Raw genomic sequence first — 18,676 nt, 5'->3', positions numbered from 1 at the left:
ACCAGTATTTCAGTTTTTATGGCAAGTGCTTTACCCATGATTTCAGGTGCATTGAATTGAATTGATGGATACTGAAAAAAGGTAACTAAAAAAAGGCCCTTACGGTTTGTTCGCAAAAACCCGCTGTCTGGCAGCCAAAAACTGAAAATCCCTCTGAGGCAGCGTAAAATTTACCAATTTAATTGAAAACAGCTACAGTAAGAGCAACAGGGCGTGATCGTCCAAACAATGAATGAAAGTAGGAATGTAAAAAAGGAAGCGAATTGTAACCGCCATAAGATTATTCGGCAAGTTGACAAAATTTAAACAACAAAACAAAAACTGCTTCATTAGGACGCGCAGAACATCTACGGTTAATCATAGCTTTGCATTATGTCTAAATTGCTTAATCACGATAAACTGGGGGCTTCATTACTTTCAAAAAGCCGTACAAAAAGCTCTACTTCAGCTTCCCAGATGATGATATCATAATCGCTAAATGGAACTGCGCAAGGGTAAAGTATTTACATTTCATCGTTCCCCGAAAAAAAGTTAATCGAACCAGTGGTTGTGTGTTTGATGCTTTCAGCAACATCAATCATCATAGCTGAATTGCTATTAGTATCAGGTGTGTAAATGAGTTTTAGATGTGGTTGCAAGGGCTCATGTTGAAATGCCTTTCCTGAACCTTCCCGCAAGTGAGATTTAACTTGAACAGCTAAATCAGCATCTTTTAAAGAATTCGAACTTGCATTTTCAGAAGAGGCGTTATCATGCTTAACATCTGCATTGGGCAGCCCAGCTTTCACACTCTGTCAACAACAAATAGTAAGCGTGAGATTCTTAAATTACTGGCATACACTAAACAGAATAGAATGTTTTTATTTATATTATAATTTACCTGTGATAAGGTTAAAGTTCTGTCGTCATGCATTATATCACTCTTCATAGAGGAAGTTTCAATAGTAGCTGAACTAAACTCCTGTACATTAACTACTTTTGTGGGATCAAACTTTCTTACATCTTCAACGGAAGGATGATGTTCTAAAACTTTCCTTGACCGATAATTACCAGAAATTTCAGTTCTTTTGTCTTGGATTTCTGGACTAAACGGACCAAGGCTAGGGGCAATAAACAATCCAAAAGACAACATCAGTACCTGTACAAAATACAAAACATATTCTACTTAAGCAAACTATATAACAAAGAAATAACAGATTTAAAAAATCTTAATTCGTGTCAGTAAATGAAATTCCATTACCAAAACACAAGTGGTTGCTTGAGTGGTCTTGCTACTGGTTTGTTTCACCAATTCATGAACTTTTTTTAGTTGTTCAACTAGATTAAGGTTTTGTTTTTCAAGTTCTTTAACTCTTTGAGCTAAAGTCTGATTTAGGTTGGTACACTGAGCAACTCGAGATTCCAGGCCATCAACATAGTCTTTCTTTTTTTTCCGACTGACCATTGCTGATTTCTAAAAAGTAATTAGGCTTTTAGGACAAATGTTCTGGTTAGGTTGACATTGTGTATAAACAAGTAATTTACCAAAATCTATAATTGCCACTTGCCACATCATTGTACGTTAAATTCCAGTACATAAATTAAAAAATCATGCATTATACCTTGTTTCTTATTTTTCTTCGAACTTTCTTCAGAACTCTCTCTTCATATTTGGTGAGTGGCAAGTCGGTGGGAAGTGATACATGTTCTTCACTGAGCAGTCTTTTTTCTTCATCTAAAGTATCACATCACAATAACTATAATGTCTACCAAAACACGGAGAAAACAAACAAACAAAATGAAAACACAATATAGCAGAAAACTTTATACAACATCTAAAACTTACCTGTGAGAACCAATGGCTTGAAATTTGGTAAGTCAATGCAAACAGTATGCTTTTGTTTTTGTGCAACATGTTGGCCAAAAGTTTCCGATGATGTAACTGATTCCGTTGAACTGTCGCTAAATTCGTCATTATTATTTATCTGTGTTGAAATAGAGGACTTTTGTGATACTGTAACCATCTTGTCACCCAGGACAACATCATCAGTCAATAAAGAGGATAACTCTAGGGAGAGTTTAGATGTAGAGAGATTTTCTTGCAATTGCTCCATGTCCACATCAGAAAAATCAAACTGAAAATCATCTAAGAGATCTGCATGATTTTGGGCTCCACTGTTGCTTTGATTTTCAGAAAATGGTGAGTTGTTCAAACATCTGTCAGACTGTGGTGACCTGGGTGTTCAAAAACTTAAGTTAATTATAAAGTTCTGATGTTTAGATGCAATTAAAAAGAGCTGCTTGGTTTCAGTATTACTGGTCAACATAATTTTTTGTGCCGGATTCATCGATTTTGGGGTATGTTTGGGGTGGTAGTTGATTAGCTGAGTGACATTTCATTTGAGTGACAGCTCATTTGAGTGACACATTCTTTTAACGTTCATTTGAGTGACAAATAATTCATGCTCAACTGAGTGACAGTTCATTTGAGTGACACATTGGTGAGTACTGATCAAACTACTGTAGGCCAATGGTTGAGAATTGAATGGCACATACGATATAAATGCAACCGATAACATGGTTTCCGATGCTCTTCACACAAATACAACAGAAACCATGTTATCACAACATCACACCAACGCACTAGAAAACATGGTTTCCGTTGCTCTTATCTTGTCTTATCTGTTGCATTTGACACAACATCGCACCGACGCAATAGGTGGACCTTCCCACCTGATTTTTGGAGTGTCAGCCAACTCCAACAATCGGGTCTTGCACGTACAAATAACATCCATGAGGCCTGGCATCACCGCTTCAATGCAATTGTTAACAGATACCACCAAAGCATTTTCAAAATAATTGAAGAGTTTCAAAGCGAGCATCATAGAGTTTCCCAAGAACTCTTTCGCCTTGAATTTGGTGCATCGACACCATTGCGCCGATCGCGTATGACAAGGCAAAAAGAAACCCGCATTGGAAATTTGTTTTCCCAGCAAGAAGACCTTCCACAGGAAGTATTTCTCCGCCGAATTGCGCGTAATTTAAAGATCGGACCAACTGCGGAACTAACAGAAGAATTGGACGAGATGGTTGAGGATTCTTAGTTGTTTTTTCTCTAAACTTTGTCTTGTGTGTGTTGTCATCTGTGCATTTACTAATTAACAGCAACTGCAACTTAATCAACAAATGTCAATCTGTCACTCAAATGAATATCACAGTCCTTATCAATGTGTCAGTCAAATGAATTAAACAGTACTTATCAATGTGTCACTCAAATGAACTGTAATTATGTCACTCAAATGAACTGTCAATCAAATAAACTGTCACTCAGCTGATATACAACCGTTTGGGGTATGTTTGGGGCGCTGAATCCGAAAATAAAGTTGTTTTATTCCAATTGGTTCTACTTTTTGAGATATTTTCAAATTTTTGGTTGAGAAATAGCGAAAAATGATAAAAATTGCCAATTTGTATTTGTTTTATTTTTCATGATGTACAGAAATCAAAGGGCTTTTTAACACGATTTTCTTTCATTCTCGCATTATTATATACAAACCATGAAGGTTTTGTTGCGATATTGCCACATTTAGGTCACATTCAGCCCACACAAAAATGTAATTGGGGCCCGCTAGTTCAATTCAAAGTAGCTAATGTGCTAATTCAAAGTAGTTTTCTACTGTATGGTTTCAGAAGTAATTTTTTATGGCAGTAATATAACTAGCCAAGCAGCAAGCTTAGTATCGAGCAAATTTCTCTTGAAATTTGAGCCTATCATGAGTTTGGGAATGGTGGGCCATCAAAAATTTATGCTATAAGTTTTTCAGTGCTCAAACCAAGGAAACAATCGCAGAGGTATTTTTCTAAGTCCTCCTTGAGTAAATGGTTTAGAAGTTGAAAAAATCTTGTCACGATCGCTGCAACTACCACTGTTGACTCCTCTACATTGCCTCTCATGTGGTTTTTCAGTGTTTGATTCTTAAATGTGTGGCAGTGATGCCAAGACAGAACCAGGAATGCCTTCAGAGTGCACCACTGGTCACCTCACTGATGCCAAGCCAGGATACTCAGCTTTTATCTTGTTACGATTAAAACCTGTTAACTTCACCATGCAATACTTTTTGGTTCTCTCCACACTGTATAAGATCCCAAAGTTCAAGCTTTTCTTTTTCCATTTCGTCACAACTTTAGCACCTCTGCACAGGTTTTGTATACCTTGTAGGAAGCCCAATGAATGAAAAACCTTGGCCACAAAGGTTTACTCTTGAAGTATGAAAGAACCCTTGCCTGACAAATTTTTGATGTTTTTCTCTTTGCTTTTATGCTGTATGTTCACCACAGATGTAACAAAATGAATCAGGATTCTGGCTGATGATTCACAGTATCAGACTTTGGAATGGAGAGTTTATCAACCTTCCTTTGGATTATCATGCTGTAAAAGATTAATCAGGCTGGAAAGTGTCTATTGTTGTTATAATAACTTCTTCTAAATGATAAAATATGACAATGTGTATAGTTTTTTTTATATCAAAATGAGGTTTATCCTATTCCTGGAGTAGTTTTATACCAACTCTATCACAATATGGGGTGGGGTTGGGTTAGTAAGGTTTGTGTTCTTCCATCCAGACACACAGGTCGGTTTCATCTTGACAGTAACACAATGCTTATGTCATGCCAAACTATCAGCGTAACTTTTGTTTTATGTTAAATGTGTTTAAATTGCGTGTTTTTGTGTTAAATTATGTTTTAATAATCTGTTTATAATTTGGGTTTGGTGGCTGTACTGACGCTAATGACTTTTTTACATTATCTGATTGGTCCGTAAAGTACGTTTTTGCCCTCTAGACCTTGTCACATTTTCCCCGTCCAATTTGTGAAAATTGTCGAAAACTACTAATATGTTTGCGACCACCTGCGTCAGCACAACTTTTTCGTTCCCCACATTGAAGACGAAAAATAAAATGAACGAATGAATATTGTGAATTTAACATTAAACTTCATAAGATGCATATGTATGCGGATAACAAGTATCAGATGAAAATATTAAAACAGCAATATATACAGGGTTGCCATACCGTCCTTAATTATAAGATTTGTCCTTATTTTAAAGGTCCGTGTCTTAGAAAATATGTTTGTCCTTATTTCTAAGAAATGTCCTTATTTTCACTTGCGTCCTTATTTTCGTCTTATTTTTAGGGCAGAGGTTCGTATTTTGGGCATTTTGTCACCTTTACGGATAATTTTGTACCAAAGAGATACCAAAATTATGAACATGCAGATAGTGTCTTGTTTTTTTTTTTTTTTTTTTTAGGAACATTGGTTGCTTTCTCTTGTTGTACACTGTTTAAGGTGGTATTCCTCGTTCGTTTTCTAGTTGTCCTTATTTTTGAGTTGAGACTGATGGCAACCCTGAATATATATCTCAAAAAGTAAACCCAATTCGGTAAAACCGATGCCATTTTCAGATTCAGTATCCTAAAAATACCTTAAAACCGCTAAGACATTTCCGGCACTGGAAAATTTTTTTTTGTTGTGCTGTATAATTATTAATTATAAAGAGTTGCAATAGTGAGTACGATTCGTACCCTGATACTGACGAAATTCCACTATCACTTATACTGTGAGGAGAGCTGTGTTGAATTATTGAAGTAGATAAATAAGTGTCATCATCAGAAGTATTAGGCATCACAGAGATATAATCATGATCAGTTTGCACTGCTTTCAACAATCGCAAATTTCTTTGGAGCTCTTCACCAATTTCATCCTTTAACAACATGTAAAAAGATCTTACTGTAAGATGATAAATGGAAAAAGATAATTACCACACAATCTCCAAGATAAATCTTGATTTTAAATTTGAGTTCGGAAAAGTAAACACGTAATTTAAGAACACAATCACGACAGCTATATCCCTTCCCTAGAATGATATGCTGCATAATTTCTATTTATAACATATATTTAATAAAGTCCACATTTATATTTATATAAGATATATATACATATATAAATATATTTAACATATATTTTTTATATCTCTACCTCTTCTGTTCTAAATTCTTATTCCTGTTGGTCAGCTAACAATATTTTTTTCATTCATTTATAATACACTAATGCCAAGACGATCACTATTTTAGGCTAGGACCAGATAACATAAGATAGTAATCATATATATTACATAGTAGGCCTAGAAGCCATTTCTTAAAAAGTTACCAAGGACATTCATTTGTTCATTCATTCTGTTTTTTTTTGTCATTGCCGCAACACGCCATTGATAATATTATGAGTTAACTGATAGGAAAAACCTAAAAAGCTTAAAATGTGCATGGAAAAATGATGGTATATGAACTTGCTGGCAGTGACAACTAGCATGGTAACTGCATCTATGAAAAACAGAGATTTAATTATCTTCACACTACATTTCATATATGACTCTTCTTGATCAATTGTTATCAGGTCCCTAATACAGGCCACCATTTACTGTAAAAGAGTTGCAACATATGTTATCTTCCATCTGTGGGCAATCCGCAGAGAAAACGGTTAACAACGGCAACGTCCAGACAGCCATCATGTGCCATTGTTTTGCAGTCGCTTGCATGTACAAACATTAAATGAAGTAACCAGTTTTTGATGTGACTTCAAAACTGTTGTCACGTCAAAAACTAGGTTCTGAGTGAACATCTGTTCAGCTAAATTTCAGCACAATTAGGCTTGTAGGACTATCCCTTTTAAATGCAAACTGTAAGTAAACCGATTTTTTGATTATGCTCTTTTCTGTGAAAAAAGTAGCAATACAGTAGTTATTACGATAATCCGAATTAAATATGCTTGAATTTTTAAATTTCCAGTGACACTATGAATGTTCTTTTTAAAGTGGTTATTTGTTATATTATTTAGTACTGTGCAGTGTTTATTGAAATTGGAATTCCTCTTTCTGGGTGTGACCTACTGCAACAACTTGATAATTTTGGTCTTGCAGGCCATAGTCCAAAAAAGTTTGAAAATCCTGCAAAATAACATACCTGAGTTTGAGATGAGCAATACTTTTCTGCATCAACCATAATTCCAACACTAGCATTAGACCCGTGTGCTTCATTATCAAGATTTAATAGTTCATCCAAAAAATCAGTTTCTTCTTCCACTTTAGCAGAATAATCTTGTTTGTCATGCAGTTGACTAAAGTCATTGGCAAGTGAGTTCAAATTATCAATATCCATCTCAGCAAAGATCATGTCAAAAGTAGCATTATCGGAGAAAATGGAGTCCATGATTTTACTGGTTCCACTACCAGCAGAAGGCTAAACCTCTCTCAAGCTTGGAAATAAATTGGAAACAATCACTCGAACGTCACTCCTTTCGAAGAATATACTGTAAGTGTAAACCAAATGTAACAATATTTTATAACAATGGATTTTCTGAAAGTAAAGTCAAACACAGTTTTGAAATTGACTGGTAGACCTATACCAAAAAACGAGACAACTTGGATTAATTTTGCAATTTTTTGTTCTATGGTAGAGCTTACTAGAGCTATAGTGTGCTTTTTATTAAGAAACTCCTCAACCATGATTGACTCTTTACGTTGCAGCTTAAGGCACACCAAAAATCACATTCATATCATGATGTCATTGGTTGATATTGTCAACTTTACGTTACCAGTGATCTGGATCTGGACAGGTAGTAAGTAGGCCTATATATTTGAAATTTGAAAGTTTTACATGCTTTATTTACTTCTTAACATGCAACTTCTGTTGACAAAATTTTGCTATGATGTTTAGTATTTAACAACATATATATGTTGTCTTATTTACCATATACCGGTCTTATATTAGCTCAACTTAATCTAACCAGATATTCTTAGTTCTTTGTAGAGCTACATTTTAGATCATAACTGCTTGTATTGAACTACAGTACAAATTCTTATTCTGTGAGCCAATATAATCAAGGAAAATGTAATTTCGATCATACCGTGTTTATTAAGTTCAATTTTAAAATCAAGTAGTTTCAGACAAGTTAAGATAAATAGGCCAACTACATTAATTTACATTTTCAATTATTCGCCCTAGTGGAGATCAAGTGATCAAAGCTCAGGCATTGGATCAAAATTTACCCCAAGTAGCCTGGGTTATTAAAGTTACTCCACTTTTGCCTCTAGGGTAGGCATGTAGGCCCAGTTAGCATCAGACTTGACAATAGCTTAGGGCAGTGATTCTCAACTGCGGCTCTCAACTGTACATTTTGCGGCTCTCACTAACTTAGTGAAAAATTAATTAGTTGCACCAGAATTGTAACAAAGGAAGTAAAAGAAATCAGGAATTAGTGAATTGTCTCAGCAAGGATCCCGTGTACTAAGTACTAATCTTACCAGGTTACTACCGTCCTGCTGTGTGAAATCATTTTGTGGTTTGTGACATCATAATATATTTAGTCCTGATCGTTAAGCTATGGCAATAAAGAAATAGCTATTTCAGCAGTATTAATTAGTTAGCCTCTACTATTACGCCTCGTTTTGACACACTTGTAAAAAGTCAAAATCAGTGTCAAATTTCACATTAAACAAATTTGCATATTTTTTCGTCTTCTTGTGAGTTTTTGTTGCTTTCTTAAGTATTTTTTTTAATTAGACTGTTGTTTTTCATGCGGCTCCTTGCAAACCTTAGGTTTGAAATTTGGCTCTGGCACTAAAAAGGTTGAAAATCACTGGCTTAGGGCCTTTTTCGGGTAAAAACAAATGTCCAAATGCGCATTCAATGTAATACACGCCTAGTCCTTAATCCTATTACTTTTAAACTTTATCGGCCTTCAACAAATTTCTTTCCACCGTCTTTGTCAACTTTTCGTGTCACTTCAACTCGGCACCTTCACGAAACCTAAAAGGCCACGAATAACATTTCAGATGAATTCTCAAAACAAACTGCATTCACATGACTTGGCTTCCAACGAAACGGTTTTGACGTCACTAGCCAATTTTTTCCTTTTTTTGGACAGCTGTGCATCACATAGATATCTTAGTTGATACGTTTGTACTTAGTAACCATCACATACAAACATTTCGAATTCATATCATATCATCGAGGAGTGAGAAAAGTCAAGCGGTGTATTTTTTGTTTATGGTAACATACAAACACCTGGAAATATTCATGCTATATTTTAATATTTATGTTAATCAATTTGAAGTAGCTCTGGTGCTAACCGTATAGCTAAAACCAACTATAAAATTGATGTTGTTTGAACCGTGTAAACAAATTTTAAAGTAAAATAAAAAACAGAATATGGTTTGGCACTCTGAAGGTTAACTTTATATTTTTCGACACGAGCTTTCGCAATCATAAGCGTGCTTCTTCAGGTGTACTGTGAAATTTTCATCATAGAAAATGCGCATCTGTGAAATGTAAGTCTTAAGAATACTGGTTGTCTACAACGCGACTGTCTACATTGACATTCCATGACAATACATAACTTTTAGCAACTGCAGTAACCACTACCGATAGCCTACAGCTACACTAGTCTATAGGCTACGCAGTATAGACAAATAGGCTAGTAAGTTATGTAAGTAAGGCTTTATTTACTTAGTTATCGTTGAGTAGTCTTTGCTTATTATGACCACTGTAGGACCAGACCATTTTGGTCATAATATCTATATGGTCACAATAACCGAACTGCTGCTACAGTGTCAGTACCGCCGTACCGGTAAGTTGTATAACCACATCAGCCCAACTGGAAAGTAAGGCAGTTTTCGATGAGAAGTAAAACGTGCAAAGACATTATTTTTGGCGTCCACTATAAGGCTCCAAGGTGCATTCCACCATTTCAACTTAGGCATGACACGTAGTGGCGGAGCCAAGACAGCGTCTATTTCACCGAATTTGGAAAAAGGTACTTCGGTAAACAGCCGGTTACACAATTGTTATTTTCATACTTCAGTAAACGGCAGCGGATGAAGTACTGTAGACACTTTTTTACCGGATGTTGTTTACCGAAGTAGGAAAGTTATACGAATATGATGAACAACAATTATGCTTGTCAGTGAATTAAAATGTATGGTAATTTTCAACTTAAAACACCGTACCTGTTTTTCCAAAGTGTAAATTTATCTAAAACTAATCCCGTTTGACCCAAACTGTCACTTCTCATGATTAAATTACTAAGCTACACCTAGGCTGTGAATTGAAATAACACTATTTTTCAAGTTAAAATCACTTTTTTTCCAAAGTGGAAATTGATTTAAAACTAATCCACTCTGATCCAAACTCTCACCTCTCATGATTAAACAGAGATAGACAACGATTTTTCTTGGCAAAGAGTCACAAGCAAAAAAAATGTGATGACTGAAAGGAATAAAGTTGTAACAAATGAAGACCCAAAATTTTGGCTTTTGAGGGGTCCATGGCCCAATGCTTTTGAATATCAGAAAAAAAATGCAATATAAAAATCAATTTAAAATATATCAATAGAAATATTACTTGTTACATCTAAAGAAGCAAGGTTATGTTTGCGAAAGCTCGTGTAGAAAAATCAAAAATAAATTTAACCTTCAGAGTTCCAATCTATATCTTGTTTTTTATTTTACTATAAACTGGGATTAACAAGATTCAGCCACCATCAACTTTGTAGACAATAAAAATATAGTAAGGCTTTCCCTATTATTAGCTTTGAAAAAAGTAATTCTTTGTTTTTTCTGATATTTTGTTAATCAAAGCTTGACCAACATTTTCAACTCTACAAACTGACTGCAAAATTGTTCAAATAATAACTGCAAAACTGTGATGTCACAAAGAAAAACATTTGTTACGATCCAGTACTGTACATCAGGTTTACTAAGGAAGTAGAGCGTGATATTTATTCAAACATAAAAAACATTGCCAAAAAATAATGCTTACTGCATGAACTAGAAGATCTTTTACTATTATTTTGATTGATTTCCAATAAACCTAAGTAATTTTTCGCACATCATCTGGAAGATCTTCTAACTGTAGCATACCACGGTTTTGGAACTACTGCAGTGACGCATTTCAACATAACAACAACTATGTCATGGTTAAAACGTCTCTATCTTTTTTAGGTTACCCTCACAATTAAAGTTGCTTGAACAGACAGTCTTAGTTTGAGCTAGTTCAAGGAATCAAGTTTTTGTATGCTGTAGATTACCAGTAATTTAAAAGATAAGGTGAAATATTTCAGATTAGTTTCGATGTAGAAAGTCAGATTAACTTAAAAACAACAATTTACATTTTTTTCATACATTGGTTCGGTACTTGCCTTGTATGGCCTTTTACGAATATAATTACATGCTACCTTTTACTGAGTTAAAAAATTGCAGTTTTAAGAATTGGCTTGCGGCTTATTATATATAGGTACTTTTTTTAAAAGTCAGTGATAATTTTGAGACAATGGATATGTACTCGGTCCATAAAGGTGACCTAAATAAGCTAGGAAAGTTATGTTAGGTATATATTTCTAATTAAAAGTGGAAAAAAAAACTATTGAAGACTAGACATTGTCTGTAGATATCTTGCCTGTGTTTGCTTTACCAACTTAACAAACAATATACGATTACTTGTACAATTAATTTTACAAACAGTTTGTAATGTGGACATGCAGTTATCATCAACTAATAATTTAGTACCATAGATTAAATAAAGGACATGTAATGCAAATAAAATGTTTACTTGATTACTTAAACTTTTAATTGCTACTTGTTTATTGTTTAGCATGTAAGTTAACCTATCATTAGAGCGTTTGAAAACATCATGAACTCTGACCATTGCTATGATGAGGTTCTAGAAAGTGGAATACGATTCATATGCCAGTCATTTGAAAGTGGCAAAGAAGATGATATCTTTCAGATTTTGGTTCATCTTTCCCCACAACTAGGTCATTTGCTGCCATTAAATTATGAAAAGCCAAGTCATTCTTCATCAATTTATGAAGCCTCTTATGCTACCAATCCAAGTGAAAGTTTGTGTGAAGAGGATCACAATGTGCAGGATTCCTTTGAAAAACTTTTGCTACATTTAGGTACACACTATGCCAGAAAAGTAAAAGAAATGTTTGCAGTTTTGAGCACCAAGCATAATGCTGAAAACATCAAAATGGTTGATACAATGAGTAATGATATTCACAAACTATGTACTCTCTTGCAAAAAGTCCAGGTTGTTCTTGGACGTAAAACTACAGAGGAAAAATTCATTTCAATTGTTTCCAGAGAAATGGATTTGTTGCTTCAGCACCATTTGACTTATGTTGCAAATGTGCTATCAAATTTCAAAGAACTAAAAGTAAATATTTTAAATCTTACTGTTAATGCAAGACAGCTCATAAGCAATGTGATTCTTATTCTGACTTGTGGTTATATTTATAAAGAAAAGAGTGAAGTTATGACATTTTTGCAAGAGACAATTTTGGAAAAACTTTCTATTGAGTTATTTACATTGGCAGGATCTATAACAGACACTTTAAATAAAATATCCTTGAAGCAGAAGCCTGAGAAACAAGACAACTCCAACCAAAAAAATAAATTGAAATTTTCTTCAGCTGTCGCCACTGACACTTATTTGCCAGTGGAAATATTATCAGGAATGGCAGAAATTATTAACATGTATCTATTAATAGAAAATGACATTGAAAAATCAGATATTATTGCCATTGCTCAACACAGCAGCAATGTAATGTTAACAAAAGGTGTTTTGAAGCACTCTTTTGAACTTCCTGATCTAATACGTTCAAGCCAAAAATCTATATTACAAAAATCAGTGCCAGGTGTTGCTTATTGGGATTGGTATGAAACACTTAAAGATTTGGCCCCATATTTATCAGCCAGCCTAACACAGAGTTATGGTGAAATGACACAGGCACTGTTGCAAGAGGCAAAAGAAAATTCTCAATTATTACATTTAGAAAAGTGGCATATACCATCTCTATCAAGTACACTTCTTACTGGTAAACCTTTTCCGAAACGGGTCTTAAAAAATGTTGGCTCCATCCTCGAGCTGGTAATAAAACTCCTCCCTTTCGGAGTATTAGGAGGAAGATACAAGCCATTACTTAAACTTCAAACAGACCTCCTGGATGCTGTAAACCAGAGCATGAAAGAATTGAAGACATTTTTCATGAATTTGGTTGAAGATATTTCTGAGAAAATATCACCATTGTGCTTATCAATTCTTTTAGCAAGTGCTGCAGATATTGTTGCTGTTTTGCAATATTGTACAAACAAAATGCGCAATGATAATAGAGTTCCTTTTCATGGAACTCTTCAGCTTTATAAAGAACTGCACAAGCAGATATACCAGCATACAATTCAATATCATAAAACTAAGCTGTTTTCGTCTATACTTCATGATGCAGAAAGCAATTATTGGGAAGATCCACGGGAATTTTGTGAAGGTGAAAATTGTTCGTATTCAGTAGAAATGTGGGAGGTATACCTAAAGAACATATCTGGGAGTCTCAGCAAAGTGTATTCCCATGAAATGGCAAAAAATATTGTTGCTGAAATATTCTGTGATTCACTTTCCATTCTCTGCAACAGGTACTGTATGTGCTTGCCATCCTACAATCGTGTTGGTCAAACAAAACTGGATATGCATAGTATCATGTTGTTTTGCTCAGAATTTTTGTGGAAAGTTATTTCCTGTACCTATGAAATATGCCCTCGAGAAAAATCAGTCTATAGACATGAACAGAACGACTTGATTGCTAAAATTCACTCAGCTTGCTCAGATTTATTTACTTGTTTTTTGGTTTTGTGCTGTCCGCTCTCAGATTTGTTCTCTGCTTCTTCTGCAGTTGATGGATTGCAACTAGATGTAACTCCTTATACTTGGCTTTCTTTAGTGAAGCCTGCACTCTTTCCATCAGGTTGGGGTGGATCATTTAACACTTTACCTTCTCTGTCTCGTTTAATTTGCAGTATGAAATTATTGGTTTTTAATCCTGAAAACTGGGCTGAACTCACTTTTAAAATGTTGATGTCTGATAATTTGTTCTTGGCACGAAATTTGGTATCAGGATCACTGGTAGTGTGCGGAAAGACATGCAAAGAGGTACAGCTGCTAGTACTGAAACTCTTTTCTCAGCAGCCTGCTGTTTTTGCATCTTTGTTCATTGAAAGTGCAAAGATTTCAGAAAATTTTTCATCCTCAATGTTTATTGATGGCTTCAATTTCGTTCGTAGTGATCAATGCAATGATATTAATATCTTTCCATGGCAAACATTTATCTTGAAACTTGTTTATTCCGCAGTAATAAAAGCTGTTTCAGAGTCCTTGGAGTTTATTGAAGCTAACACCTGGTCACATTTTAGCAGACATATTCTTCAAAAGTTGCCTTCGAAATTTCATGATATTTTATCAGCTGTTTCAAATGAAGATGAAGATGACCTAATATACCTATTTACAAGCATTGTTATTAGCAATTTAAGTTTGTGCTGCATGGGACTAAGTGAAACTGCCGTTCATTGTTTAGTGAAAATTGATGAGGAACTTTCTAAAAATAATTGCCATGGTTTGTTGCAAAGCAATCATTATGGCTCTCATATTGTGTTGTATTTTGCACACCTAATCTTGTCTGACGGAAATAGTGGAAGTTCTTCTATTCTACACAATTTTCCTGATGAAGTTATTTCAAGGTTGCAAGTTATTGGGAAAAATCTGCTTAGCCTTAGCAGATTAGAAAGTTCGTGTTCTAATTCTGAGAGCTTAGGCGCAAGAAGCCTTCTGAAAGAAATTCGTAGTTTTAAAGAATGCACAGATGAAGTGTTTAGCGATTTCATCGAATTAGGTAATACCATGGATAACTTGCATTACCAGAAGCATGAAAACTTTTGTTTTGATGAAGAAGTGAACAAAAGTTTGATGGAAATCAGTCACTTGCTTCAAGAAAATGAAAATTACATTTCAAAGCAGTTGAATATGGATACAGAAACTTTACCGCCTAAAGGTATGAATTTTACTTCATTGATCCTGTTGCAATAGCTGAGTAGTACAGAATGAAGTGATAATTTTTTGCAATTAAGTTTTTTGTAATGTTTTCATGCTGTTTTGTGGTTGGCTATGAATTTTAATCATGCTGTAATATTTAAGGTACAGTACCGACATTGTAGTCTGTTCAGCATGATTGTGTATGTTTAATTTGTCTCCAAAATGATCATACTTCATAACTGACTTACATTTCTACTTTTAGTATGGTGTATTTAATTTGATGTTTTCATTTTCAGAGTTTATCCCAGATACATGTGATTGGAAGATTTTATTGCGAAATTGTTTGGCTTCCCGACCACAAAGTATTTTATCAAAATTTGTTTCACATCGCCCAGAAATGCAGGAAAATGCATATCTTAATGAAGAAGAGAAAGGTTATGTTACTAGTATAAAAACTTACTTTGGGTTACATCAGTCATGCCGCAAATAACTGGAAAGCGCTAGTCCTAACTAAGTTTAGCTTTGGTATGTATATAACTAAAAACCCGTGTGTAACAGAAATGCTAAGATTTAAGAAATCAGCATCATTCTAAATATTTGTAGGTGATCAACTGGTTGTTGTTTATGTTTTTTCTATGTGATTACTTCGAAGTCTTTACAGACAGCTAACTACCTTTGCATTCACATTTAGCTTCTACCTAGTATGGTTAGATTATAAAATTTAGGCAAAGCTCAGGCCTTGCCACTAAAGTATTACCACAAAAAGCAGCTTATGCTTGCGAAAGCTCGTGTCAAAAAATACAAAGTTAACCTTAAGAGTGCCAAACTATGTTCTGTTTCTTATTTTACCACAAAAACTTTGTCTGTATGCTTTACTTATACAGCTAATTACTTACGAATTAACAATAAATAAAATTTTTATTCAGTGAACATTTACCATGACTTTTTCACAAAACCTGCTTTTATTGTTTAACTTTTGGTATTGAAAGTGTATTACTGTATATGGTATTGTTGTTGGTAATGTTTTCTGCACCAAATACTGTTTAGCTACTTCTCCATTTACTCAACATATGGCGCAAACTGCAAACATATCTTCTTTTAGTAAACAACTGTTTTTAATTTCTTGTAACGCAAAACAGAATAATTGAGCCTTACTGTAGTCGATATTATTGAAGACCAATGTGAAAATTGTGACAGTAAGTGTTTAATATGTTGCATAATGTATAATTTTTGTAACTTTTTGTACGGTAATTACAATTCAAATATTCTTTTATTTTTCAGTAATACAGCAGAAGCCGCTTAATAAATCCAATTTGCCTGGGATGCAATTTTCCCCTTTAAAATACATTTTAAAATCCCAGTTAAAAACTCCACATTTTATGTGCAAGAGAACGACAATGGAAATTTATTCTAACTGTTTTCGAATATATTGCACTTGTATGACATGATAAAGACATGGTATGATTAATGCCCTGAAAACTGAAATTGATATTAATCTGATTTTCATTATAGAAAGACATTTCCAATTAAACATACATATAATTTTCTGTGTTAAGTATATGATTTATGGCATTTTTACAATATTGTTGTTCTGCTACCTAAAATCGCCGCTTGTTAAATCCGAAATCGGCTGAGATTAAGGTGGATTTATTGAGTGGCGTCTACTGTGTATTGTATCCACTTTTATGTGTTCATCTTGTTTTTTTCATAATTCTAATTCTTTTTGCACATATCGATCACCTGCTTTATACCTGTTTTGTGTTATTTTATTTTGTACTGTATATTACATCTGTTTGTCGTATGTGGCATTCTTACCCAAGATTCTTTTCCATCATTTTTTCACTGTGGAATGTCTTACCAAGTTACAAGTTTATCTCAAGTTCTTTTTGTGAGAATGCAGTATTGTTAGTGTATTTTTCTAAGTAAGTGATCCCAACACTTAGTTTTTTGTCTTTTTTAAATATTTTCATTGAAAACGCAAAAATATATGATATGATAAAAAATATATGATATGACAAAAAACCTAAAGCATACGGAGCGTATTACACAGATACGGCTAAAATACATCATTTTTGTTGGTGAGCGTTGCTTATCTCTCCATAGGGCAACAAAGACTTTGCTTTAATTCATTAACAAGTTTTTGATACTATGTTGTAGTAATGTGGTTGGACGGATTCTTGATTTTTTGTATGCATTGTAAACTTTGTGCTTTATAGTAAACAAAAACTTGTCACTTTTATTACCGAGAAGAAATTTACTGCGGAACGTCAGGAACAGATACATCCCTTACCACGGCAAAACCAGAATCATTCTACAGTGAAAAAGAAAACCAACGCGTTAGACTCCACGCGAAGCGTCACAGGCATCAACTGACCATGAGCTAAGCAACGAAATCGGCACAAATTAATCTGCAGCTATTTAAGAAACATTCAGAGATTTCTTCCTAACATGTGTTTCATATGGTGTGAAGCATATTGGTTTTGAAATACGCTTCTTCTAAAGAAATATTGTACCAATAATATTTCCAAGGCAGGTCGATGATGACATATGTTATGCACGTCTCTTCTAAAGATGTGTTCTTAACGATACTATAACACAATTAACGGTCACTCTAACAGAGTTGTAAGCCGGGTTCGGGCTAAGCTTGAAAAAAATTCTAGCCCGAATTTATACTCACATTCTGCCACATTTGCGTAGAAATTTCACTTTCTTTAAACAAATGTACACGCCCGCAGAGTGCTCAAAACTTGCCGCAGGGAGCAAAGTTTAACTTTAAAAAGAATGGCATCAAAACATGACTTTGATTCATCCAGTAAATTTAACTTTTGGGGGTAATTCGGACTTGAAATAAATTTTTGGGTTAGCAATCTATGTCCCGTTTACCACTCTGCTCAAAATGCACCCTATAACGAACAATATGGTATTCCAAATGCGATAATTAAACGCACGATGATATGTCCATGTCTTAATAATCGCACAATATACCTCACCTTAACCACTAAATCGTCGCTAATTCGTGTCGTCAACCTTTCGGCACAAACGGGATAAGATTGGGTTTGGTGGCCGTGCTGACGCTAATAACTTTTTACCAGCCCGTATTAGTCCGTAATGCACGTTTTTGCCCTCCAGGCCTTGCCACATTTGCCCGTCTAATTTGTGGAAATTATTGTCATAACTGCTAATATGTTTGTGATCACCTGCGCCAACACAGTTTTTCGTCCCCAACATTGAAGACGAAAAATAAAATGAATGAAGCACTCTTCGTCCAGAGTCGAAGACTTTTGCTTCGAACCCAAAAGATTGTTATTGCCACACGACGCCGTGTACCAAACGTTCCATCACCCTGCACCTGCTCCATTGTCTTGGATTTCTGCTCACCCTATGAACCATTGTATGGACTATATCTGCTGTCCTCCGCCCATCTGGTTGCGTTCCCCGCTTAAAAGTTTGAAATTGAAAATTTGTATTGACCCTGGTAGTACTTAAGTCGCCGGCCGTGTCTACGACTTGTTTGCAACGCGGCAAGGTTCTATTCCGTTTTGACCCAGGACGATAAACCCATATAAGTGTTAATGTTTTTGTAACAAACGTCAAGGCAGTAACGTTTATCAAGTCCATGTTTTAACAACAGGCCAAGTCACAAAGAAGTTATCATTTACGATTTATTTTTGTTTCTTTCTAAATCTGAATACTCGTAACGTTAATTAAACATAAGCACAAAATCGGATTTTATCCATTTCTGACGCTTTCGCACGTCCAGTAGAATGTATTGCACAGTAATTATT

General features: G+C 34.7%; 2 protein-coding genes across 2 annotated transcripts; one reads left to right on the top strand and one right to left on the bottom strand.

Moving 5' to 3' along the window:
- Positions 1 to 159: 159 nt before the first annotated feature.
- Positions 160 to 7,439, bottom strand: LOC143446326 (uncharacterized). Its single transcript, XM_076945918.1, has 7 exons — positions 6,996 to 7,439; positions 5,562 to 5,740; positions 1,826 to 2,214; positions 1,602 to 1,714; positions 1,241 to 1,453; positions 881 to 1,138; positions 160 to 791 (listed from the first exon to the last, which is right to left on the bottom strand). The coding sequence occupies exons 1-7, from the start codon at positions 7,239 to 7,241 to the stop codon at positions 504 to 506; spliced, it is 1,686 nt and encodes a 561-aa protein (XP_076802033.1). The 5' UTR covers positions 7,242 to 7,439; the 3' UTR covers positions 160 to 503.
- A 4,246-nt stretch (positions 7,440 to 11,685) lies between these two features.
- On the top strand, positions 11,686 to 16,764 carry LOC143446546 (uncharacterized protein KIAA0825 homolog). Its single transcript, XM_076946212.1, has 2 exons — positions 11,686 to 14,910; positions 15,188 to 16,764. Exons 1-2 carry the CDS (start codon positions 11,721 to 11,723, stop codon positions 15,379 to 15,381), a joined length of 3,384 nt encoding a protein of 1,127 aa, XP_076802327.1. The 5' UTR covers positions 11,686 to 11,720; the 3' UTR covers positions 15,382 to 16,764.
- Positions 16,765 to 18,676: the final 1,912 nt, after the last annotated feature.

Source organism: Clavelina lepadiformis, chromosome 2, assembly GCF_947623445.1.
Source record: "Clavelina lepadiformis chromosome 2, kaClaLepa1.1, whole genome shotgun sequence".
Taxonomy (NCBI): domain Eukaryota; kingdom Metazoa; phylum Chordata; class Ascidiacea; order Aplousobranchia; family Clavelinidae; genus Clavelina; species Clavelina lepadiformis.
This window is presented reverse-complemented; position numbering and strand designations above follow the sequence as displayed.